The sequence below is a fragment of the Pseudochaenichthys georgianus genome, unplaced genomic scaffold (assembly GCF_902827115.2).
Source record: "Pseudochaenichthys georgianus unplaced genomic scaffold, fPseGeo1.2 scaffold_435_arrow_ctg1, whole genome shotgun sequence".
Lineage (NCBI taxonomy): Eukaryota > Metazoa > Chordata > Actinopteri > Perciformes > Channichthyidae > Pseudochaenichthys > Pseudochaenichthys georgianus.
Genome location: NW_027263000.1, coordinates 1 through 25,524, shown reverse-complemented (window position 1 = coordinate 25,524; position 25,524 = coordinate 1). Strand labels below are relative to the sequence as shown.

The window sequence follows — 25,524 nt, the reverse complement described above, 5'->3', positions numbered from 1 at the left end:
ACGTAGAGGTTAAAGTTCCACTCAGTGACAACAACATCTCGCAGCTTCCATGCTGCAACGAGGCGAATAAAGGGAATTTAAACAGCTCTGTGTGTGGTTGCTGGTTAGTTGACTAAAGAGTAAAAAGACCAAAGGAGCTCACGGCTGTTTGTGTGTAGAAATTTCTTTGGGTTTTAACTATCGGACTGCTGACTGCGACAAATAACCACTGGATGAAGGAGCGTTCACAGGTGAAACGATAGTTAGCATTAGCATATATGTTAGCTGTATCCCTGTCAAGCCAGCTGTCAACTTGATGTTAACTCACACTTAATATTGTTAGACTGTTAACCAGTTTGGTAATTTGCCTTAACAAGTAACGACCCCACAAACACTCTCACCTATTGTGGGCTTTCCCTTAGAGTGTAATGAAACGTGTTCAGTCATTTAAGTTATACCCTCATGTTGTTTGTTTGTAAGCTGATTAGCTAGCATGCTAACGATAGAAGTTAAGCTAGCTGTCTTTAAGCAATTGCGTCTTTAATTCGTGTACATTGAAGTTACATCCTATACTTAAAGCCACATCGTTGTGGACACAGAAACACGATTTGTCAAAGTCTGTTTTAACCTGAAAGGAGTGCGTTAGCTGTGTTGTGTTTGCCAATACAACTGTTTGGAAGAGGCTAACTTTAGGTTCTGAATAGTGATGTGTCGCTTTTAAGTAAACGACGGGAGCCGGCTCGCGCCCGCGAACTTGCCATTTTTTGTTGTTGTTAAGTAATACAAGACAGAATGATATGATGATCTCCGTGCTACAGCTGCTCCGTGCATGCATCCAGTGACATGTAATATCCAAGGATTAGAGACTGTTGGATGCTGCTGTTTTGAGCATTGCAATACATTTATTTGTATTATGTTTGTTTATGATTAGAGACTGTTGGATGTTGCTGTTTTGAGCATTGCAATATATTTATTTCCACTATGTTATTTATCCATAGGCTCAGCAAAGATTTGATGTCAGCTGTTGCTATCTTTTTTTCTATAGTTAATACTGAAATAGAGCCCTGCTGTTTTGTCAGGGCCTTTTCTTTAAATATAATTTTAAAATGTCGATACAGTAGCCCCTTTTTTTTTTTACACATTTGATATCTGAAAAAATCATGGTACTTCATCATATTGATCTAGCAATCATGTAAACCTAAATTCTACTTTATATAAAGTAATCAAACTTGATTTTTGCCTTCTGTGGCCTACATGCAGATATCTCAATAGAATATTTTCCTCGTGTAGAGAAACGTTTCTATAGTCTCATGGTATATATTTTCACATCACCCCAAGATTTACAGCAGACCTTTGGTAGTGTTCTTGTCACAGGGTGATTTATTGCCTTGCTTAACAAAACGCTTCAGTATCATAAACCATGCGTTTGGCAAAGTTATTATTTTCTGCAATATTCCCAAATTAATGGAACATTTTCATTGCTTTTTGTGAAGTCACCCTTCTGTTGCTAGGATATTCATAAGAAAAGACGTCATCAGTGCATCCCTCTATTGCTCATTAGATGTGCATGTTTCATAGTTCTATAGAAATATTTAATTGCTTATTGTGATGAAATTAAATGTTCCTTTGGTTGAATGAACAAGAGACTTTTTAACAGTAACATATTTTGTTTTAGGATGGCGGGAGTGTTCGACATAGACTTGGAAACTGAGGACCTCAGTGATGCAGAGGTCTGTATGTGTCTACTTGAAATACACAGCAGAGGTTGCGCTAGACTTTTTCGCTGCCCGTAATTTTTTGACTGACAGGATTGTGACATTTCCGTCAAAATCCATTATAACCCGTCGGCCTGTGCACAACTCTGCTCGTGAACTGTTAGCGCATGCACACTGCACCTCGCGGGAGCTTAGTGTAAAGCTTGTACTCACAGACATTTCAATGATCTGTTCGGAAAAGTTAGGTTTGGAAACTATATAATTTCCTTTTGGGAAGGCATGCATAATAACACGGCATAATAACACCGGAGCCCCGCTGCGGGGAAACTTTGGCGCTGTTCTTTGAGTTTATTCTAATCTGTCAAAATGACGGACGGACGGTTTTCAGATTTTTCCGTCATTCTTTAAAAAAAAAACGTCAGACGGAAATATTCGGTTAACGCGACCTCTGATACACAGTAACAAGAATACTATTAATTTGTCTAATTCCAGGCGGTTTCTACTTTAGAAACATTTTAAACGCATGATACTTCTCTGTACATACAATTTACAGATATTATTAATAGTTCAGATCTGATACATTGATACCTGCTGTGGGTATTGTCCACAGTAATAACTGTTACATGTCTAATATGTGTAATATGTAATGTGAAGCGCTTTGAGCACTTGGGAAAGTGCTCTAACAAAAATGTAATTTATTATTATTGCCACAATCATATTAATTCTAAAATGTGAAATACATCTCTATGTTTAGGATAAATGTGGCTAATATGAAAAACTAAAATATTAACATGTTTAACCTCATTGTCTTGCTGTTCATCTGTAGGATGATGTCTGTGACTTGACTGTAACAGAACCAGAGAAGTAAGTTGAATTAACAATACACAATGTATAAATGGATGCTAATATATTGCACAAGATATATTTTTAACCCTAACTGCCAATGTTCTGTGTCATCCCAGTGTGCAGACGGAGGAGGTGGAGCTGACCAGTGAGAGTGTCAACAGAGACAGTGAGAGAGTGGGACCGGACTGCTTTGAGCTTCTGACCGTACTCGGAAAAGGAGCCTATGGCAAGGTGTGTGTGTGTGTGTGTGTGTGTGTGTGTGTGTGTGTGTGTGTGTGTGTGTTGTGTGTGTGTGTGTGTGTGTGTGTGTGTGTGTGTGTGTGTGTTGTGTGTGTGTGTGTGTGTGTGTGTGTGTGTGTGTGTGTGTGTGTGTGTGTGTGTGTGTGTGGTGTGTGTGTGTGTGTGTGTGTGTGTGTGTGTGTGTGTGTGTGTGTGTGTGTGTGTGTGTGTGTGTGTGTGTGTGTGTGTGTGTGTGTGTGTGTGTGTGTGTGTGTGTGTGTGTGTGTGTGTGTGTGTGTGTGTGTGTGTGTGTGTGTGTGTGTGTGTGTGTGTGTGTGTGTGTGTGTGTGTGTGTGTGTGTGTGTGTGTGTGTGTGTCTTTATATGTAGATATGACTTTTCTCCGTTAATCTCCCCATAGCAACAACAACTTCCTGTCAACAGCGCTAAATCTCCTTCAAAATAAAAGCATGCTCATAAAAAAATTGGAAGCCAAGCCAAATTACACTTAAGACATATACAACTGCAACGAACAAACACAATGCAATATCCTTTTCAATTTTAAAGAACACAAATTGGGTTACATTAACAAATAACTATAAAACAACAATACTGTAGAATAACAAAATAACAAAAAAGCGGTTCACTGCTGATTACTTCCGAATATCCGGAGCCTGAAAAATGGTGTGTGTGTGTGTGTGTGTCTAAACGCACTGAGTAGTGTGTAACTATACACACTACTTCATTTTTGACGTTTCACTAAAATGTCTCCTTGTATTGATGATCCCAATATTAAAACTAAGTGTCTCTTTTTCAGGTTTTCCAGGTGAGGAAGGTTCAAGGTGCTCAGACTGGGAACATATTTGCTATGAAGGTCCTGAAAAAGGTACTTTGTCCCATTCCACATCTCTCCCCTTAAACACAAAACGTAGGACAAACAGTACACAAAGAGGTCACCCTCTTTACATCTCTCCTTATTTTTCATGGCATTGTGCTCACTTGTAAAACAAATTAGGCGAAGATAGTGTGTAATGCAAAAGACACAGCCCATACACGAGCAGAGCGGGAGATCCTGGAGACCGTGAGACACCCGTTCATCGTGGATCTGCTCTACGCCTTCCAGACTGGAGGAAAACTCTACCTCATACTCGAGTGTCTGAGTGGTAAGTGGATGTGGGGGGTAGAAAGCTATGATGGAGTCTAATGTTAGCTCTTATATGACACCTAAAGAGATTCCTTACACCTGCAATAGAATGGAAAGAAAATGATCTAATGCCACTAACCCATCTTTACTGTTTATCATCAGGAGGGGAGCTGTTCATGCAGCTAGAGAAGGAGGGAATCTTCATGGAGGACACTGCTTGGTAAGGAGACATATTCTCGGGGGAATCGCTTGCACACAATCTTGAAAACCAAGTTGCAAATATTCTACTTTCTTTTATTGCTTAAGCATGATACTAATGCGGTGTTTTAAACTAATGTGTGTCTGTGTGTAGTTTCTATCTAGGAGAGATCACATTGGCTCTAGGTCACCTTCACTCTAACGGGATCATTTACCGAGACCTCAAACCTGAAAACATCATGCTTAATCACCAAGGTAACACACACAACTTGGAAATACTTATGATCATGTAAAACATTAACTGTCTATAAAATGCAGGTGGAGGTGCAGATATTTTGGGATTTCTTAATTCATGAGTCATCTGTCATTTTTTTTGGGTACAAACTGAATAACTGAATTTTAAAAGTTCAATAAATAAAATATGACCTTCTAACTGAATTTAAAGCTGAATTATAATGGATAAAGCTTATGTATTAGAAAATACAGACTTAAGTGTTTGCAAGTGGTATTGGTATTTTTTAAGTGGAAAAATAGATTTTAAACCAGATTCTGACCTTCAGGGTCTGAAGTGTGACCTGAAATGTGTATGTCTCTCAAAGAATACCTCTTATATTTGACAAAAATGTACCTTAACACCCTAATTAATGTGTTTTGTTTCTTGTTCCCCATTGCGTCATTGTTGAGAGATACTTTTACGATAGAGTCATGTCCCCATTATTGATAACAAGTAAAAAAGAAAAAAAGGTACCTATTTCTCATGGATAGGTTTACTATAATATGTGTTATTTTCTTTTTTAGGACACATCAAGCTAACTGACTTTGGCCTCTGTAAGGAATCCATTCATGATGGAACCGTCACACACACCTTCTGTGGCACCATAGAGTACATGTGGGTAACACATAAACATGCATCTACAGGTCTCACACACACACACACACACACACACACACACACACACACACACACACACACACACACACACACACACACACACACACACACACACACACACACACACACACACACACACACACACACACTGCCACTCTCTTACTCCCTAGATTTTTAAAATCTTTGTATTCCACTGGATGCTCCTACGATCGCTTCGCCATCTATTAAATGTGTAATGCGCATCATTATCATTTATAGGATAGAAGAGTTTGTTACATCCATACAAACTCAAATGCAACTTAAATTTGTATAATTGTTAATCACTATGTTTTTGAGTCATTCAAACTATTTACCTTGATTCTGCCCATATCACACATATCCTCACATATTTGTAACTCTGATTACTTATTTACTTTCTGTTTGTTCTGTGTATATTTTCAGGGCTCCAGAGATCCTGACCAGGTCGGGTCACAACAGAGCTGTAGACTGGTGGAGTCTCGGAGCCCTGATGTACGATATGATGACCGGATCGGTAAGCTACATCTGTGAGAGAAAATACTCTTTTTACGAAAAATCTGTGTCTGGAGACGGTAATGCGCTGTAATAGTTTAAATAGTTTAAACTCAAATACAAATCTTAAAGGTCCAAAATAAATGTTTCAATAAGACAAAGGTCTGTTTATTACGGTCATTCAAACTTTTAAACAATTGCAACAAGATTCTTAACACAAGGTTGCAAAAACAAAAATAATCTGTATGCAGCAGTTTTCATTGTTATTGTGTCTGCTTGACCCCTCAGAGTCGCAGTGTAAGAGCTGCACAGTTATGAATAAAGGCAGCTGCACCCTCTTTTATTCAGCATTCCCATTATTGCTTTATACATGTCTTGCCCCCTTGAGTGTCCACTGAGGTTCGTCAGGCTCAACACATATTCACCAAACTCCCCCTTTGCCTCATCATAAAAACTCACAAACACCAGCAACTGAGCATTGTCAGTGGTGTCAGTGGACTCACCCACAGCTAAGGAAATGCACTGTGCATTTTTTATTCCATCACAAAGCTGATGAATCAAATCACCAGCCAGTATTTATGTTCTTCTGGTTGCTGTGGAATCTGAGAGGGGGATTTGCTTGATTTGACCTGTTATTTCCTCTTTTTGTTTGCCTTCAACATGGTCTCCATCACTTCAGTCATGCATTCTTTTATACTTCAGTTATTATCCAGTGGAAAGTCCTTACCTACTAACCTAGTTAAATCAAGTGGTTACTTTTTTTTGGCTGGGCAGTGTAGTTTTACACACCGTCTTATTTGACTTTCTCAGGACTTAAAACTGTTTTTTGGGGGCAGACCCCCTCAAAGAAAAAAAAATATTTACACACGTAAGGTCATCATCTTAACAGTTTTGTATGCTCATCCGTGAGCAGAGCATCAAGTTGACATGTCTATTACAGCTGAATGCGGCGATTACCATTTTGTTCAGTAAAACGCCTCACAAACGTATTAAGATCAACAGCTTTAGTGCGTTTTGATTCAATGCTGAGTGCAGCCACACTGACTGTCTCTTCTCTGTCAGTGTAGACTGCAAATACCTCATTCCTTCAGTGCTTGGGTCCGAATGCTTCTCGTTTTGCGCCGTCCTGTTCAAATGAAATCGCCGCCAATCATATGTCCACGCTCGCGCCAGGACCGGGGGAGGGGTTACATGACGTGCATCTTATGCTGCATTCACTTGCACTCGGACATTAGAGACTTTCTCTCATAAATGTCCGATGAGCCACAACTTTTCTTTCAAAACAAAGCTGCCAACTGGGGTGGCAAGGCCTATTTTTAGGGTGTCAGTTGCCACCCCGGTAGGTGAAACTAGGCTACTAGCTACAGTACAGATGGAACTAGATGAGCTGTTAACTTTCGCTCTGAATTTTTTTTTTTTAAACTCTCGCTCTGACTCAGACAGGTTGAAAGAGACGAGACACACATTTTTCCCACCCGCATTCCGCGAAGACCCGCCCTACTGTGCCTCTGATTCGCAGACTGTTGGTGGGGGTAAAAAACGCTGACGGGATGCTGAATGTGATTGGACCAATGTGTTGACAGACACACAGACAGTGGAACAGGACATGCAGAGCGCTGTTTGCAGTCTATGGACATAGCGGATCATTTTGACTCGTTGCGTTGTGGCGATGTCTCGCAGATAACACAGATAATACATATTAAAAGTATAATTTGCTCAGAGTCCAGAGACAGTTGTGGTTCGGTCCGGATCCGGACCGGAGTCCGGACTTTGAGGATGCCTGGTTTAAACCTAAGGCAGGGGTGTCAAACTCAAGTTCATTTTCTGTGGCCCCACAAGAGCTTGCAAAGAATATTATATGTTTATTATATGGTTACATGATGATTTATAGAAGCACGTTGCCCATGAACTACATGTCCCACAATGCATCTCAAATTAGACTTTTTTTCTCAGAATTTTACTTTATTTCTTGTAAATATGCCTTTTTCTCTTTGATTTTGACTTTTTTTCCAGAATTTGGCTTTTCTTTTTAAATCATTTTGGGACATTCTCACTGAAGAGACTTGCAATTATTTTTACTACTTTATTTGTACTACTTTCAGACGTAGTTAATTATGAAGTCTGATGCAGAGGCAATGCAGAGGTAATAATGTCATAATACATTATTTTATATATATATATATATATATATATTTATATATGTATTTTTATATGGTCTTAAATTTACAACCGGCCCTTTGAGTGCAGCCATAATGCTGATGTGGCCCGCGATTAAATTGAGTTTGACACCCCTGGCCTAAGGGTAACTATATTATTTGGAGAAAGAGTAACTGATAGAAAAGAGATATAACTTATTTATTAGTGATCGTTTTTATTGTTGCTGTGATTGCTAATTATAGACTAGAGAAAGCATTTGTTTTGATCTTCTTTAGTGAATACTGTCCCTGTGATTCTCCAACAGCCTCCATTTACAGCTGAAAACAGGAAGAAGACCATGGATAAGATCCTAAAGTGTAAAATCAATCTGCCTCCATACCTGACCATCGATGCCAGGGACCTCATCAAGAAGGTCAGTAAAACACAAAAAGATACAGCATGACAATGAAAATGAAGGATCTGTCCAAGTGTCAGTTGAGTCGACGCGGATGTTGAAATCGCCAACTACAGAAGGAGGGATGGGGCAGAAAACAGGGGGGGCGGAAGATGTAGATTTCCACCACCGCTCTCATGTTGGCCTGGTTTTTCCAGCTATGTTTCTCTGGTCTGGTTGAGTGAAAAATATTACTGTATTTTTTTTGCCAAGATTAAGTGATACTGCGAAAGTCCAGATTATTGTTAGTTACATATTCATTGAACATTTGCCCATTGCTATTTAGAAAAAGGGTATTAAAGAGAGCAATTTTGAGATGTGGTTGAGTTTGAATGGGCTTGGGTGCTTTGACAAGGTTGCACATTTAGATCAGTTAAATTAAACACAAATTATGTCACCTATCTGTTCCTCTATCGTAATTGTTATTTTCCTGGTATGAATTCTGAAAAATAAATGATTGATTATTTCAAAACGTAGGTATTATTGTGCACAAACATCAATCTTTAAAGTGACTTTTTCTTCTCAGTTGTTGAAGAAGAGTGCAGCCCAAAGACTTGGCTCCAGTAAAGAAGACTGTGCCGATATCCAGGTACCTCATTGCAGGAATGTATTCACTCATACTCAATATTGATCACATACATATTGCCAAAATACACCAAATCTATGCGTGAAGGCACCTAAGATATTCTGGAGAGTTGCTGATTTAAAACTCAAAGTATCATTGAGTAAAGGCAAGGCATGAATCACATACACAATATGCTTGTCATAGATGCACCTCCCTGATATCAATAGCCGCTTTCACACCAAGTACTTAGCCGGTACTTGTTTAGTCCCTGGAACTGTCCTAGTATATCGCGTTCTCACCGGAATAAGTCCCTGAGGGCGGATTAGGCAAATGAAGCCTGACGTCACTTCTTCTTCTTCTGCCTTGGGTTCACAAAACTTTTCGGAGTTTTACGGGGCGTGGTTTGCAATTCGCCCAGCCAATCAGAAATGGTTAGTGTGGCACACCCATGAACCATTTATCCTCCTCAGGAAAGTACTACCTCGCTAGCAGGGACTATCTGGGGGTGAAAAGGTTCGCGCGAACTAGAGACTAGTTCCAGATCCTTTTTGGTGTGAAACCAAATTTCCCCCCCCTATCGGCCTAGTTCGGGGAGAAAAGTACTCCGGTGTGAAAGCGCCTAATGATGATTGAAATGCTGCCCAACCAGAGCTTATACACAAATGAGACATTGACTCACAATTCACAGTTCAGGTATTCATCTTCATCTCAGATATATAGGTTGCCCAAGAAAAGATTGATAGGTTTTCCCTTTTGTTCCGCTGCAGAAGCATCTGTTCTTCAGGCATATCAACTGGGATGACCTGCTGAATAAGACCGTCGAGCCGCCTTACAAGCCACAGCTGGTAAGTGATCCATTATGTTTTCAAATAGCTTGTTCAATTAATATTATGCTTGGTATTCAGTGTGACTAGATTAAATGTAGTCATTGTACAATAATCTTATTAAATACATGTATTGTCTATCTAGCTTTGTGGCGACATCTGTTTTCCTGTGTGTCCCTGTAGCAGTCAGACGAGGATGTGAGCCAGTTTGACACGATATTCACCCGACAGACCCCAGTGGACAGTCCTGACGACACAACACTTAGCCACAGTGCAGAGCTCGCCTTTGCTGTGAGATTTATTTTCTTATGGATTCATTAAGAGGGGTGCAGTGATGATTTTTCTTTTTTAGGCCAACCCAGAAGTTAGCTTCTCAAGGGCTCCCTTGACAAAAAGCAATGGGATTGATATGATATTACTTGTTTTGTTTAACAGGATAATCTCCACATAATAATCCCACTTTTTGATTTTTAAAGTACAAATGCAATGGGCAGATGTAAAACGTTAACGTTAGGCTATAAACTTCAATGTTGCATGGCCGCCGAGCTAAAGGTGGTCTCGTGTTGGTGTCATGACATTCAGTAGTCTCATTTAGTCACTTGTTGACAAACTCAGTTTTTACGACGCATAGAACCTTCGGATATTTTTTATATTTTATGTCGTAGAATAAAACTTGAAATTTTCTCAGGCTTGTGTTGACCACAGACCTTATTTTAGGCTTCCTAAGACAAACAGGTAAACAAAAAAAAACTTTACTTTGAGTAGTGGTAAAATGCTCACTCTTTCTCTTGCCCTTTCAATCTTACATTAGTCACTGCCTACTTCAGTGCACGACAGTTCTCCTTTTTTAGTATTTCATTACAAAAAACGCCTGTTTTAATGAGAAATCTAATTACATTGTAGCTTTATCCATCTAATATCAATGATCCTTTCCCATCAGGGTTTCACCTACGTGGCTCCATCTGTCCTAGAGAGTCTAAAAGAAGGCTTCTCATTTGAACCCCGAACGCGCCCTGTACGCAGACACAACAGCAGCCCACGCACACCCATCAGGTAACACACACACACACACACACACACACACACACACACACACACACACACACACACACACACACACACACACACACACACACACACACACACACACACACACACACACACACACACACACACACACACACACACACACACACACATACATTTGATGAGGAGATGGGATGTAGAGAAGGTGTGATGAGGTCTTTGGGTTAACTCTCCTGGCACTGGATATGATGAAAGGAGGTGGATGGGGAGGAGGAGGGTGGCTGCATGACAACCTGAAATCACAGCTGACTGCATGAGAGAGGAGAACCATTTTGGCTGCTGGAGAATGAGGTGAATGTAATAGGTTAACGACAACGCCTGAGATGAGCTGATTATAAGCAGCTGCGGACTGAATGTATACCAGTCTTCCTGAAAGAACTTGCGCTGAGCTTCATTTCAATCAGGAGAGACTTCATTTTGTTTCAAGAACATTTATTGACACATGTCATATGATAAATGTTAAGTCTTTGGCGATTAGACCCCGATCCTGAAATCGTATATCTAAAGGGGGAAATGCAGCCGTGAGCATATAGGGAACCCCCAAAAAGGAGGAAAGTGAATGAAATGTAATGAGATCGGGCCACTTGATGAAGGATCTTAACTTACCAGGTGGCATTCATTTAATCTCAAACCTTTATTTAACCAGGTGGTCCCATTGAGATCATCGATCTCTTTTCCAAGGGAGACATGCAGCAAGTAGGTTACGACATGAAAACATGAACGACAGAAAACAATAAAGGACATCAAGCATCATATTTACAGGGCTACATTTACATACCTATCGACATTGACGAGTACCAACAGTATCGAATAGCATTGCACCTATCCAAGCTTAAAACATGCAGTGGACCAAATTGTTCAGTTTCAATCTTTGAGACTGTTACAAGCAAGAGAAGCTGCGCACGTAAAGCTTTCGAGCCTAAGTCAGTCCTTGCACTTGCACATCTAACAAAATCACATCATGTGATATCAGGCAATAGCTTACCTGCAACTCTCTGTGTGATCAGAGAGCAGATATAAGATGGGAGTTACCCGACGTGGCTTTATAGATGAACATGTGCCAATGACTGAGCCTCCGTACGTAGTGAAGGCAAACCTACCCTGGCAACGGGGTACGGTGATGAGTAAGTGCTTTACAATTAGTAACAAATCTTGGTGCACTGTGATGGCGGCATCTAACTTGTTCAGGTAATGGGCAGGTGCATTCATATAAATCAGATCACCATAGACCAGCACAGCGTGGATTCTGCTGAGACATGATTGATCCTTCGCTCTCTCGTCCGGAGTATAACTATCTTAATACTTGTGATTAGACCCCATGTGACTCGATGATTAAAAGAGGGGAGGAGATGCTAGGAAAGGTGAACCCGTCGAAATAGTAAATGTTGATCATATGATGATACGAGAAATACATTAGTGAGGTGAGCCAGTTGTTTTACCAGAGTGGAGCCTTGTAAATGAACGTAGGACCTTACCTACGTGATGGCAAATACATGTGATGAAAGAATTAATCGAGAGTTAGACAGAGACTTATGCAGTGTGAGGCAGAAAGTATAGAAATAATAAAAATAAGGAGCTTGAACTGCAGCCGGCATGAAGGCTGCTGGACACGGAGATGCAAATCCGGATCATTTTACTGACTCAAGGTTTTCTGAGTTAGTCATTGAAGAGATCCGGATCATGCGAGACCTTTGAGTCATATGAGTCAGCATCGCCAAGCGTAGGATCCTACTGGTGAGACAGGGCTCATAGTATCCAACTTAAAATGTACATGTAGAGCAACTAGTAAGGGCGGCAGTCCACTCTTTGTGTATTTTGTAATTTTGGATTGCATTTCACGAGCATATTAAACCAGTGTTACATTAACCTCCGCTACGCAGACATGATCTAAAGATGTTTATGTCTTAATGCTTGTTAATTGCAGTATTTGCTTCTTAGACTTGACTGAGAAGTCGTCGAATGATCTGTGTACAGAATGCGTTATCACGAACAGCTGACGCTCACTGGGTCTGAAAACCATGACGAGACCACCCGACAAGTTTGCTGTTCCGCCCTGTGTGGAGTAATCCACTCATTCGGTCCGCTCACCGAATCAGTGTCTGTGAGTTCCACTGACTCACTCGTCGCTCAAGTCATTAGTTGGTATCGTTGATTCAGAGTCTGCTATGTTAGCACAGTGAAGGAAGTTACCTGATCCAGTCAGGATTGCGAATCTGAGTCTGCTGTTGACTCGTGTATAATAATAAGAATACATTACATTTATAAAGTGCTTTTCCTGGTGCTCAAAGCGCTTACAAGAAAGTAAAACAAAATAACAACAAAAGTAGAAAGTGCTAAGCTAGGAGGAATAAGGGCAAGGGGTTAGTTGATTAGAAGTTGAAGGCAAGAGTGAAAAGGTGAGTTTTGAGGGATTGTTTGAATGATGTGAGAGTGTTGGCGGATCTGACATGGCTGGGGAGGGAGTTCAAGAGTGTGGGGGAGGCTGTTGCGAAGGCCCTGTCACCCCAGGTCCAGAGCTTTGTCCTGATGGGCTGCAGTAAGTTAGCTTCAGCAGACCTGAGGCGACGGGTGGGGTTGTGTCGTTGGATGAGGTCACAGAGGTAGGGGGGGGGGCAAGGTTGTTGAGGGCTTTGAAAGTGAAAAGTAATATTTTAAATTCAATGCGGTGTTTGATGGGGAGCCAGTGGAGGTCATGGAGGATAGGGGTGATGTGGTCGGAGCGTCGGGTGGAGGTGAGCAAGCGGGCAGCTGAGTTTTGGACATATTGAAGTTTTTTTAGTTTGAATGCAGGTGATCTAAAAAGCTGTTGCAGTAATCCAGTCGGGATGTTATAAAGGCATGGATCAGAGTTTCAGCAGCGGTCTAATGCGGGCGATGTTCTTTAAATGGAAGAATGCATTTTTTGTGACCTGGTTGACCTGAGAGAGGAAAGTGAGGGTGGGGTCGAGGATGATGCCAAGGTTACGGATGTGAGTGGAGGGGTTGACAATGGAGCCATCGATGGTAAGAGAAAAATCTTGGGTTGAGCGGGTAAGTGAGTTTGGGCCAATGATTAAAAGTTCCGATTTGTCACGGTTAAGTTTTATAAAATTGTTTTGTATCCAAATTTTAATGTCAGTGAGGCAGGTGCTGAGCTGGGAGTGTGTGGTTGGAGAAATTGATTTTGTTGAGAGGTAGAGCTGTGTGTCATCAGCATAACAGTGGAACTGGAGTTGGTGTTGACGGAGGATTTGTCCAATTGGGAGGATGTAGATGATGAACAGAAGGGGACCAAGTACAGAACCCTGAGGGACGCCATGATTGACGGGGGCTGTGGGGGATTTGGAGTTGTTAATGGAGATTAATTAATGTCTGTCAGAGAGATAGGATTTAAACCAGGAGAGGGCAGTACCGGTAATGCCAATGGAAGACTGGAATGATCAGTCTGAATCTCTGAATCTGCTACGGTTACAGTCTGCGGAAGTTCACTGATCTGCATCCCCTGAATCGAACAACACTTCTGCAGCTATCCTACTGCTGAAGCTAGGCAGATGACTGGGGTACACTGAAAAATGATTTACATGTTATAGGGAGAGGAGCAAGTGACACAATAATAGTTTAATTTGTGCATCCCGGTGTGGGACTCAAGGACTCGGGTTAGAGAGGGGAGACTCGTCACTCGCAGGTCATACTAGGATCCGGGTTAATAATCCGGATGAATCAGACTCACCCGACTCTACTGGACATTAGCTGAGGAAGAAGTTCCCTGACTTCTATAATGATCATGTTTGCATGAGTGAACTACTGTTTGCTTGTATTGTCTGACGACGCTGGCAGGGTAGACATTGAAAGAGAGTGTAAGAGACGTACTTCCTGAAGTGCTTGGGCAGATTTAATTAATCAGAACTTAGTTCGCTAGTGTAAAACATATGTATTGCCGTGTGAACGAGGGGAAATATATATGTTTAAGATTAGACCCCATCATGCTGTGATGATTTAGGGAAGGAGAGCCTATTAGGAAAGAGAAAACCCCAAAAATGAATGATGAATGATCGATGCAATGAATGATTACGATAATATCCGTGAGGTGTTTACAATAGTGGAGCTGCATGACAACCTGAAATCACAGCTGACTGCAGGAGAGAGGAGAACCATTTTAAAGTTTGGTTGCAGCACAGTGATTGGCTGATGGAGAATGAGGTGAATGTAATAAAGACAACGCCCAAGATGAGCTGATTATAAGCAGCTGCGTACTGAATGTATACCAGTCTTCCTGAAAGAACTTGCGCTGAGCTTCATTTACCTTTCTTTTTGAACAACTTATCTTTCTTATGAGTTCTCGGTCTTTTTCTTTTCCGTTTCTTTCAGTCCTATGAAATGTTCCTCAGCGGGACCTTTCAAGACCAGCATGGACAGGGAGCCGGATGTTTTCCCCCCCACTTCACCTCCAGCAGCTTCAGGTCATGCCTCACTGGAAAACGGAGGGGCCAGTCAGCCGATCCGGACTCCTGCAAGAAACAAGAAGCAGAAGGGACACCGGAGATGAGGAGAAATCTTTCAAACAGCCAGCCTGCGATTCAAATCCTTGGTCAGATTAAACATTTTCATAGTAAATGGGCAGTTTTTTTTGGTGCTGGTTTACTGATTTGTATTTGGTGTGATTCAAGTTAGAGGTTCCTTAAAAAGACAAAATCGAAAGTTTAAATTGTTTTTACTGCTTTTCTCTCGCATTCATTTATGAAACAGATTAGGTATTATGATGGTTTCTGTTCTGTTTGTTATCTAGAGGGAGATTACTTCACATCACTGGATCAACTTGGAATTGTAATGCTTTTACTTTGATTTGTCTCAGGTGGTTACAGTATGGTAATAAGCTATAAAGAGGCCCTATTGTGCTTTTTTGAGTTTCATTTTCCTGTAGTGTTTTATAGGTTTTTGTGCATGATGGTCTGCAAAGGAAAAAATCCCAAAGTTCCCTCCAGAGGGAGTTTCTCTCCCCCCCTGCCTGAAACGCCTCCATTGGACTCTTTTTAGCGTCTGTAACATAATGACATCACTATGAATTATGACGAGATAGGCTGAGGGGCCGGACATCTCTAACTGGTTGACCAATCACAACAGAGCCGGCCAGCTAACCAATCGGAGCAGACTGGGCTCTTGTTTCAGACAGAGGGGGAAAAGAGGTGCTGCAGCACAGGCAGTATGAGAAAACGTTTAAGCCTAAAGACCTTGTTGAACATTAAAGCATGTAAACATGTCATACTAGAGCCACAAAATACAAATATGAACCTCAAAATGAGCATAATATGTCCCCTTTAATTTTCAGCATCCATATGTCTGCACTTATAGTTCACACTGTGGCACTTGTGAAACAATCACATAATATCAATATTTTTAAAAAAGAGGAACAAATGTTTCTTCTTCACCAACTTCACTCGATCTATCATGAGCAGTGAGTGTTAAGTAAATGATTGGTAAAAGTGCTTCATGTACATGCTAGAACAACCACTGTAAAGGCAAGCTTTTACATAAAGCTTTTTCGGTTTAATTAGTACATTAGCCTTTGATTAGTTCACTAGAGTCGAAATGAACTGCGAAAAGGACCTTCAGCCACCGGGTTATCAAGTAAAAATAACCTCACAGGCTTAAAGTAGTTTGATTTGTTCATATGTTTGGGGTGGGATTAGACCATAGAAATCTACTGAATTAAAGGCTGCATCGCACAAGGAAAAAGTATTTACCAATGATCTTAAGTGAGCTTTTCTTTGTGAAAATAAGCTGCCAGTCATCAGTGTTTCTCATTGCACTGAGCTTTCTTAACAGAATCTTCATGACTACTGCCAAAGCTTTGAACACATCCTGTTATATTGTACAAAAATACTATATTCAATTACACTTGACAAGAGGGTTATACTTTATTTAGTAATTTGGGTGAATAAAGAGGTTGTGACCTATACTCTTTTATCAAAATCTGCCCCATTTATAACAATTAAAACATTACCATGTGTTGATATTAACACAAACCTGAATATTATTAGTACAATGTACAGTTAAGGCAGCCTGTTAGAAGCTGTCATCATAGGAAACTAATATAATGTATAAAAAGTATTTTGCATTACTAAACAAACCTATTTTTACATGTAAAAGTATAAGAAAAAACAAAACAAAAACTACAAAGTCAACAGGTTATGAAATCAATGATGCCAAAATCCTCAGTCTCTGGATTGTGATTTTAGTTTTTCTGTTTTTAGTATAATGGCTCATAGTTTGACGTAGTAGATCAAAGCAACCCTGACCCATGTCACTGTCTTGTTACAGGAAAATAAAAACATTTAATCTTACGTGATTCTTTAACCCAATTATTATGGCAACTGAGACAAAATTATCTACAGAAGTGCAATATATCATGTTATATTACATTAAGGAAATAAAGTGAATGTTAAACTCTTTGTTAAACAATCTGTGAACTATACAGCTTTAAAATCATTACCATCTATCCAGTAATGTACGATTTGACATAATGGAGAAGTATTGTTTGTATTAAAGAGGTGGAAAGGTTCTTGTGTTTGAACAACTTACACATTGATGTGAAGGGAGTAACATGCTTATATTTGTTGGCTAAATCATGCATTAGCTATAACATGTTCCCTCTGTATTTTGGTGTTTACTGGAGAATAAAGATTTTTTTTTTCCGGTGTAAAGTATCTCTTGAATAGAATAGAGACCCAAAGTGTTCAATATTACATTAATGAATAATACTTCTTGAAAAAAGAATCATGTGAATACTGTAAATTAAAGTGTTTGTTCTCCAGAAGATAAGACCCAAATGATTTTCATGATCTTCTGATTTCTACTGAATGTACTTGATGGTGGCAAACGTTAGCATGCTAATCTAAGATGATAATCATGATATACATTAAGGCCTACCTTCTTAACATCAGCATATAAGTATTACGTATCGTCCACACGGTTCCGTTGCGTGCTTCCCGTTCATTTTGAATGAGGTGGTCACACTTTGCCAAACTGCATTGTGGTTCCGTTGCTTCACTTTCCCTTAAATTTGAGAAAGGTTCTACTTTTCAAGCGTTGACGGAAGCGCCAGCCAATCAAATCATATGCCAGTACAAGTGCTAGCCAATCAAACTTTGTGCTTGTGTGTCCGGGGCGGGAGATTAATGTGATTGGTTGTTGGTCGCACGCCAGACACGCCCACCGGCAAAAGCTTCAACGCGACGATACGTTACAATTGATATCATGCTAACATGCTGACAAAAAATTACCAACAAATAAATATTTCCTAACTATGAGCTACATTTTTTGCATTTTTCAAGTGAGTAAGATATTTAGTTTCAAAATGTCATAGAAGTTTGTTTTTTCTGTATAATTGATATGATTAATTCATTTTATACTATGTAGGTATGTAATATTGAACACATTGGGTCTCGCTAAAATCTAAATTCCTGTTTTCCTGCTTCTGTTGTGTGCTATCAGTTGTCAAACCTGTTTGTCAAACCTGTTTCCCGCGAAACAGGTTTGACAACTGATATCCTCATATCGTCCTTCATTACCACTATGCAGTCTGTAGGCCTACGGTACATGACTAATGCTAATGTGTCAGAAACTCTCACAGTGCACTGTTTCTATGGTGACATTTTAACTACGGCTACATTATTTGTTATGCAAGATAAAAGCATATGGATATCTGTTTTTATTATTTTTGTCTGTACTCCAAGTCTTCTTGACATTTGCAGTTACTAAAACAGACACAGTGAATTGTATTTATATTATTTTCTGTTTCTCCGTTTATATGCATTAGCGCAACCGGTGATTCAACAATGGGTCCGATGCTTCAATGCCTGGTACACGGACCAAAAGAGGACTTGGGTTACCACCTGGTTAAATGGTCCCACCTCCGCACCAACGCGGGGCTGGTGATGGCAACATTGGGTCCGATGCATCCGATATATGGTGCCCCGACCATGAGAGGGTTTGGGGTGCCCCGGAACCAGGCAGTACCCCAGCAGGAAACACGTTTTATGGTCAAAGGAGGAAAGAGTGATAGAACCGGGGTAAAGCAAAGAAAGTGTCTTGTGAGGCGGCCAGAGAGTCTGTCATCTCTCGGTCCTATCCTCCAGGCAATGCGGTACCAGAACTGGGTCAAATTGACCAAAATGTTAAAAAAATAAGTTTCAATTCATCCATGGATAAGGGCTGAAAATGAAAAAAAGTATCCGAAAATAGTGCATCATGAGCCCGCAAGAGTCCCCTGACAACTCTCCTTACATTCCTCCAGTCAGAAAAAGTCTGAGTTAACTTTTTGGAGAACCATAGAAAGGGGTGAAAATGGAAAAAAGTATCCGAAAATAGTGTCTCATAAGGCGGGTAGAGTCCCCTGACAACTCCCCTTGCATTCCTCCAGAGACCAGTTCAAAAACTTAAAGTTTGGTAAGAACCATGCTGGGGGGTCTCCATGCAACAATTGTATCCGAGCCAGAGCACACATGGAGCGGATGCATTCCTCCATGAACTGACACAGCCGTTTTTTTTCTAAGTGCTCTCAAAAACCGGGTTTCCGATATCGTGCAGATGGTAGCTTGAAAATGATGTACGCATTTTTTTGACAGAGGAGGGGAGGCCCGAAGCACCGAAGGGTTGAGCTTTTTGAGCCCCTCCTCCGTTGGCACTTAGTCGTTTTTTCGAGAATTTTTTTAAACTTAATATTTGATTATTTTAAGATACAATTGACCGTTTTCTTTACTTTTTTCTTCTTTCCACGGGTGGGGGCGCATGGCAGGCCGCCTATGAACTCCCAAATTCGGCCTGGAACCTCCGGGAATTGTGGGCTAAGCTCCATAAACTGACAAAGTCACCCAGAAATGTCACTTTTATAGGCCAAAAATATATACTACAAATACATTTAAATAGTACAAGCTACAATTGTGCTCAGAATTACCCGGAATTTGATTTATATAGCCCCATGATAGTGAATAAAAATCATTTTCATGGAAAAAAGTGTTAAAACGCCTGATTAATATGTTCGTAATGCTGGCAGCAGGATCACTGCTGTTAGCAGGGTCTCACACTCACAGGCACCTATGCAGAGATCAGATTTTCAATTCAGCTTCCTGAACAAAATTGTATTATCTCAAAGATGCCTGGTCCCATTCGTCCAATACAAGTTTTTGCATTATTTTCAAATGCCGGGCTCTTTTTTAGTACAAATGACCAGACAAATTTAAAACTTGGCAATGTAAACGTTTTTGACCAACGATGGTGATATAGTGCAACCCTGTCTCCTAAAAATTACGTTCCCACAGAACTAAACTGCATTCTCAATTACGTTTAGCTAGAAACGTATTTACTCCCACGTTACGTTAGTTATGAACGTATCTCAAATACGTTTATTTTCTACATATCTTCTAGAAACATGTTTTCTCCCAGGTTACGTTCCTTATGAACGTATCTGAAATACATTTATTTTCTACATATCTTTGCCATTTATTGTCTTGCTTATAATAATGATAATAGTCATTTATAAATATCATTTTAGAGCACACCTTTGAAATCGACAATCGGGCTCGATATATGGTTAAATTAAAATCAGTAGGCGAGGCTGTAATTTCGCCAGCTGTTACTCTCATGAGCGAGGCAGAACATAATAGTTTTAACATGACAAAAAGCTGCTGTGTCGTTCATTGCACCTCAAACATTAAAACAAATCCAGAGTTACGTGTTTCTGTACTTCCTCTAAGAAGAAAGGACAGTAACAGAAGAGCTCTGTGGCTTCAGGCTTGATCGCCGTTCAAATGACAGCGTTGGTTTCCCCAAAAGTGGGCGGGGCTGTAAAGTGAAGTAGATTTTACTGTCATCTATTATTCAAAACCATTCTATTTATTCTAACGTATTACATGCCAGTGTTTTATCTTTTTATTTATTTGTTTTTATTTTAAATCGTATAATGTCGGACTTTTTTTGTCGTCTTTGAGGAAAAGAAATGGGGTTTAGAGATTCAAAATACTGAAATCTGTATTTTTTAAAATCTCTTCCTTCTAATTTGTTATTCTTTTCTAAATAACACACTGTTATTTACTCAACAATAGCACACAATTATCCTTGTTTTTATTTATTCGTTTAATTCTATAATCTTGGGCATTTTAGCATGCTTTTTAGCCGTAAATAAAGTCACCAGAAACAGACGGGACATTTCGAGATTTAGGATGGACGAAGACACTACACTACCCATAATCCCCAGCTATCGTTTGGGACTACAGTCCCGTTGACAAACCCCGTGATGTTGCGCCAAGGTTACGCCGAGTGTCAAGCTCTTTGAAATGGAACGAAACCACGGCAGACTATTCAAAACTGGACTCGAACGCCCCACCAGAACTACACATGCTGGCTATTGTGTTTCGCAACATGTTCTCTATGGCACGTCTCTACTGGGAATTGTAGTTTTAAAAGACGTTTTTCCCAAATGTAGAAGTTGACAGTATTAAACTGTGTACAGCCCTGGAGGTTTAGGCGATAGGAAACACATTGGTGTGTACACATTTAAAACATGTAATTACTAAATGGGTGAAAATCGCTTGTATCCATAATGGGCAGCATTAATATATACCCACACGACAGCTCATTGTTACTTTGTTATTCTACTCCACTACAATTCAGAGGTTAACCTGGTATTTTTACTCCACTACATTTAGTTTAGTTACTTTGCAGATTCTGATTAATGATGTGGAATATAAACAACCCTTAAAGCAGACTTTAGTTACACCTGAATACAATTCAGGGAAGGTGATTGTCAAGTGCCAACAATCAGGAGATATGTGATAGTTGGTGCTTGAGAAGACTAAACATTTATCTGCAGATCTTTATAAAGTATATTCATTACTCGTTATTCTCTATTAATAGTTAATTAAAAACTGTATAATGGCTATTTTGCATATCCCTTTCAAGATTTCAAGGTTTTCTAAGGTGTATTGATCTTATACACAACTTGGGTCGCAGGTTCCTCAACAGACATCTATCAATATGTGTGTACTGTATACCTCCACCATTAAACTGTCATATTCTGCACATTTCTTATTCTATCTACATACATAAGAGTATAATTAATGTGTATAATATCAGTTCAAATTAAAACTGCGGTCACAGACATGCACGCAGTTGTGGGCGGGCCTTCGCGTCCGAGCGCCTGTAGGGGAGGGTCGCCGGTCGTCCCGGCGTCAAGCAGATGCGCGCGTGTCCTCCGAAATGAGCCGTTCGTAATTTCTCAAACGTGTGCGTCCCGGACTCCCAGGTCTTCCGGCAGCGACCGGGAAACGTATGTGGGCTCGCCGCCTCGAAGGAAAACACATTTCTGTAAAGGCTCGTCGACGATCGATTATCGCGGAGGCTGTCTGGAGGAGCCTTAACCTGTTAAACCCCGAGCCTGTTTTTCAGGTTTCAGGCTCGAAAATGACATTCCCAGAAAGAATTACCATAACTTCACTTCTAAAAGGTTTATATGAATAATTGTTTTTATCAAAGCAAGGTTACATCTGTGAGTTGGATGTAGAAGTGTCAGAATCAATATAGATTGTTCTGTGTCAGAGTAAATTCAGATGGAACATAGCAAAAAAATGTAAATTCCTGTCTCCCCCTAAAGAAAACCCATTACTTATAGTGAAGACCAACCTTGAATGATGGGTTAGTAGCCTAAAAGCTTTAGGAATCCAAAGTATAACATAATAAGTACCCTGTATCAAGATTTAGGCAAAACAAGTGACATTTGACCTTTTTAGAGAGGTTTATGAAAAGAAAGTCCAGGCGGAATAAGCTTTGGGCACATTTGGCCACATTTGACCTTTTTCAGGTACCAGACTATAAAAATCATTGTATTACATTGAATAATCACTATAGGTATTCATTCCACTCAAAACAACAACAACAAAAATAAATATATATATATTTTTTTATATATTTTTGTATGTGTGAGTGTGTGTACTAGGTGTGTGTAAGTGTAGGTGTGTGTATGTGTAGGTGTGTATGTGTAGGTGTAGTTGTGTGGGTATGTGTAGGTGTGTGTAGCTGTGTGTGGATGTGTGTATGTAACTGTACCAACGCACTATACAATAAACTACACTGTAGGTCATTGTGTGTAAGTGTACTTGCACAATAAAAAAAACGGAAACATAAGTGACATTTGACTCCAACTGGGGCAGATTTATTTCAAACATTTTACCAACACACTATAGGCATGTAAAAACAAACATTTTACCAATGTACTATACAATAAAATCACACTAGGTATATAAAAACAACAAGTAATTTTTTTTAAATAAACACTCGCAAAACGTTATACCTACCTGAACTTTATACCTATCTGAATGTTCCAGTATTTAGGTCGTGCCACTCCCTGAAACAGTTCTTTTTGACAGTGAAGCACAGAGGGACCTGGCACTTCCTCCAGTACACAGGTGTCTTCACCCTTTTGAGTCCAGCATCTAGGCACCTCCTGCAGTTCTTCCTGACCTTGGTGGCATCTTCCCCATAATACTCGGGCATGCATGCGAGTGGTGGAGGAGGGGGTGGTGGAGGAGGGGGTGGTGGAGGAGGGGGTGGTGGAGGTGCAGGGCCTTCAGCAGGGCCTTCAGCAGGGCCTTCAGCAAACTCCAACAATTCTGCAGCAAGCTGCTCCCTGAAAGTCTTCTGGGTGTGAGGCTTTGTCCTGCTGGGGTCACACCCCATCTAACAAATATGGAAAAACAAAGAGATTCGATTAATTCACTGGCTTATACTTATATGATAATATTGGACTATAAATGAATAATATGACACCAAATAAATAAGTAAACACATGTATATATTCATTCACTGGCCATTCATTTAGAAAATGTAACTCCAAAAAGACAAGTAACACTATTTAGCATTTTGGCTAATCATTCCTGTTGGCTAAGCTAACACTAGGCGCATTCACACTGCGGTACTTTTCCCACAAAGGTTCATACGAACTTAGTTCATGCAAACTCTTTAGTTCGCATGAACCAAGTAGAGATCGCGTTCACACCGGAAAAAGTCCCTGGGGGTGGATTAGGCAAATGAAGCCGCTGACGTCACTTCTTCTTCTTCTGCATTGGGTTTACTGGCAGGCCGCAAACCACTTCACGGCGTATACTGCCGCCCAAAGTCCCCGGCCGGAAGTCCCCGGAGTTGGGGACTGGCTTCAGTAGAAGCTGCTGGGAGTCCCAGCAGCTTCTACTGAAGCCTTCCGAGTAAATCGCCAGAACGCCGACACCTCCTCATCTCCACCGCTCCCATGTTTTATTTTGTGTTGCCATAAGTTAGTCTCTCTGCGTTTCTGCGCTGGGCTAATGCTAATAATGCTAATGCGAGGATAATAAAATGGCGGCTTCACAAAACTTTTTGGGAGTTTTACAGGGCGTGGTTTGCAATCCGCCCAGCCAATCAGACATATAGCTCTTTTCTCACAAAAGAGCCGCTCGAAAGTCCCTGCTCTCTAGCAGGGACTTTCGAGGGGGTAAAAAGGTTCGCATGAACTAATTTTAGTACCGGCTCTTTTGGTGTGAACGCGATCATGAACTAAGTTCGCATGAACCTTTGTGGGAAAAGTACCTCAGTGTGAATGCGCCTACTGTGATGCAGTTCCACCAAACACAAAAGTAATATATAAAAAGGATAATATTGGACTATAAATGAATAATATTACACCAAATAAATAAGTAAACACATGTATATATTAATTCACTGGCCATTCATTTAGAAAATGTAACTCCAAAAAGACAAGTAAAACTATTTAGCATTTTGCCTAATAATTCCTGGAGCTTCTTGGCTAAGCTAGCACTGTGACGCAGTTCCACCAAACACATAAGTAATATATAAAAACAGAGAGATTACATACCTTTCCCATGGTGGAAGTTCAACATCCGAGTCACTACTGTCCGGATCCAGGTCTGGCTGGAGGAGATCTTCATCATCTGACGAAGAGTCATCTGGTAGGATCATAGCCCCGCTATCGTCAGCTAGCATCTCTAGCACCTGCTCGCCTCGGTGGTGAAGCTCTCCCTTCTGGCTGCGTAATGCGTAATGGAGCCGGAGCGGGCGTAGTTTATACTACGCAGGATCATATATTTGGAACCCATTGGTCGATTTGGGTGATTGACACCTTTTATGAACCGTTAGAGCCAATAGAATCGAGTGACAGTTAATAAGTCCCACTAAACAATTACGTCAAGTAGAGAGAGGTTTGCGTAAACAGCATGTGAGACAGCATTAGCTCGGGACTGCAAAACTTTATACCTACTCTGCTGCCATGAAAGTAATGATAGATTATCAGGAACAATTCTAAAGTGACTAAGAGACATTGGATTAACCTTAAACAGCGTTTTTATTCCCTTGAACAAGAGCTTTGATCACAAAACAGCAATGGTAAAACATAATTATTGTTATGGTTTTGAAAACTGTTGTTTTTTTTCTTCTCTGTTCTGGCTGATAGCTCAGTGAGTTTGTGTCCTACAGTGATGATACTTATAAAAAAAATAATCTGTGGAGTATCAGCTTTCAGGTGATATGTAGTTTGTGTAGAAAATATTAAGTTTTAAAAATCGTTTTTTGCTAGTTAGCACCGGAAGTAGCATCTGCCCGTTTTAGCTAAGGGCTAATGCTAACGCTTCTTGTGACACTTTTGTTTTGTTTCGGTAAAAATGGTTCTTATCGTCAGTTAGCTGAGATTCTTCTCGTTAATCTGGTATAACACATTGATAGGTTTTTAAATATTAAGATGCCCTGAGACAGTGTCGAGAAAAAAAAACAGGGTCCCCGCCGGCGGGGACCTTCGGGCTTAACAGGTTAACCGTGGCGTGCGGTGCATTGGTTTGTGCAGACGTTCTGCCCTTGACTGTTTGTTTACTCAATAAACGCATCTCCTCTGGATATTAGGCCCTGTATGTTCCATACCAGTAGAGTTTACTTTTTGTTGT

General features: G+C 40.4%; 1 protein-coding gene across 1 annotated transcript; it reads left to right on the top strand.

Annotated features, from left to right (window-relative positions):
* Positions 1 to 44: 44 nt before the first annotated feature.
* LOC117442473 (ribosomal protein S6 kinase beta-2-like) lies at positions 45 to 17,857 on the top strand. Its single transcript, XM_034078482.2, has 16 exons — positions 45 to 230; positions 1,655 to 1,709; positions 2,521 to 2,558; positions 2,657 to 2,771; positions 3,576 to 3,644; positions 3,774 to 3,921; positions 4,065 to 4,122; positions 4,255 to 4,355; positions 4,899 to 4,989; positions 5,434 to 5,524; positions 7,964 to 8,071; positions 8,619 to 8,681; positions 9,425 to 9,502; positions 9,665 to 9,772; positions 10,422 to 10,534; positions 14,915 to 17,857. The coding sequence occupies exons 2-16, from the start codon at positions 1,656 to 1,658 to the stop codon at positions 15,090 to 15,092; spliced, it is 1,413 nt and encodes a 470-aa protein (XP_033934373.1). The 5' UTR covers positions 45 to 230; position 1,655; the 3' UTR covers positions 15,093 to 17,857.
* Positions 17,858 to 25,524: the final 7,667 nt, after the last annotated feature.

Excerpts from the sequence above, each read along its gene's own strand:
- LOC117442473 (XM_034078482.2), top strand. The coding sequence starts at position 1,656 with ATGGCGGGAGTGTTCGACATAGACTTGGAAACTGAGGACCTCAGTGAT. Across the intron at positions 3,922-4,064 it reads CATACTCGAGTGTCTGAGTG|GAGGGGAGCTGTTCATGCAG; the intron begins GTAAGTGGATGT and ends GTTTATCATCAG. Across the intron at positions 9,773-10,421 it reads GTGCAGAGCTCGCCTTTGCT|GGTTTCACCTACGTGGCTCC; the intron begins GTGAGATTTATT and ends CTTTCCCATCAG.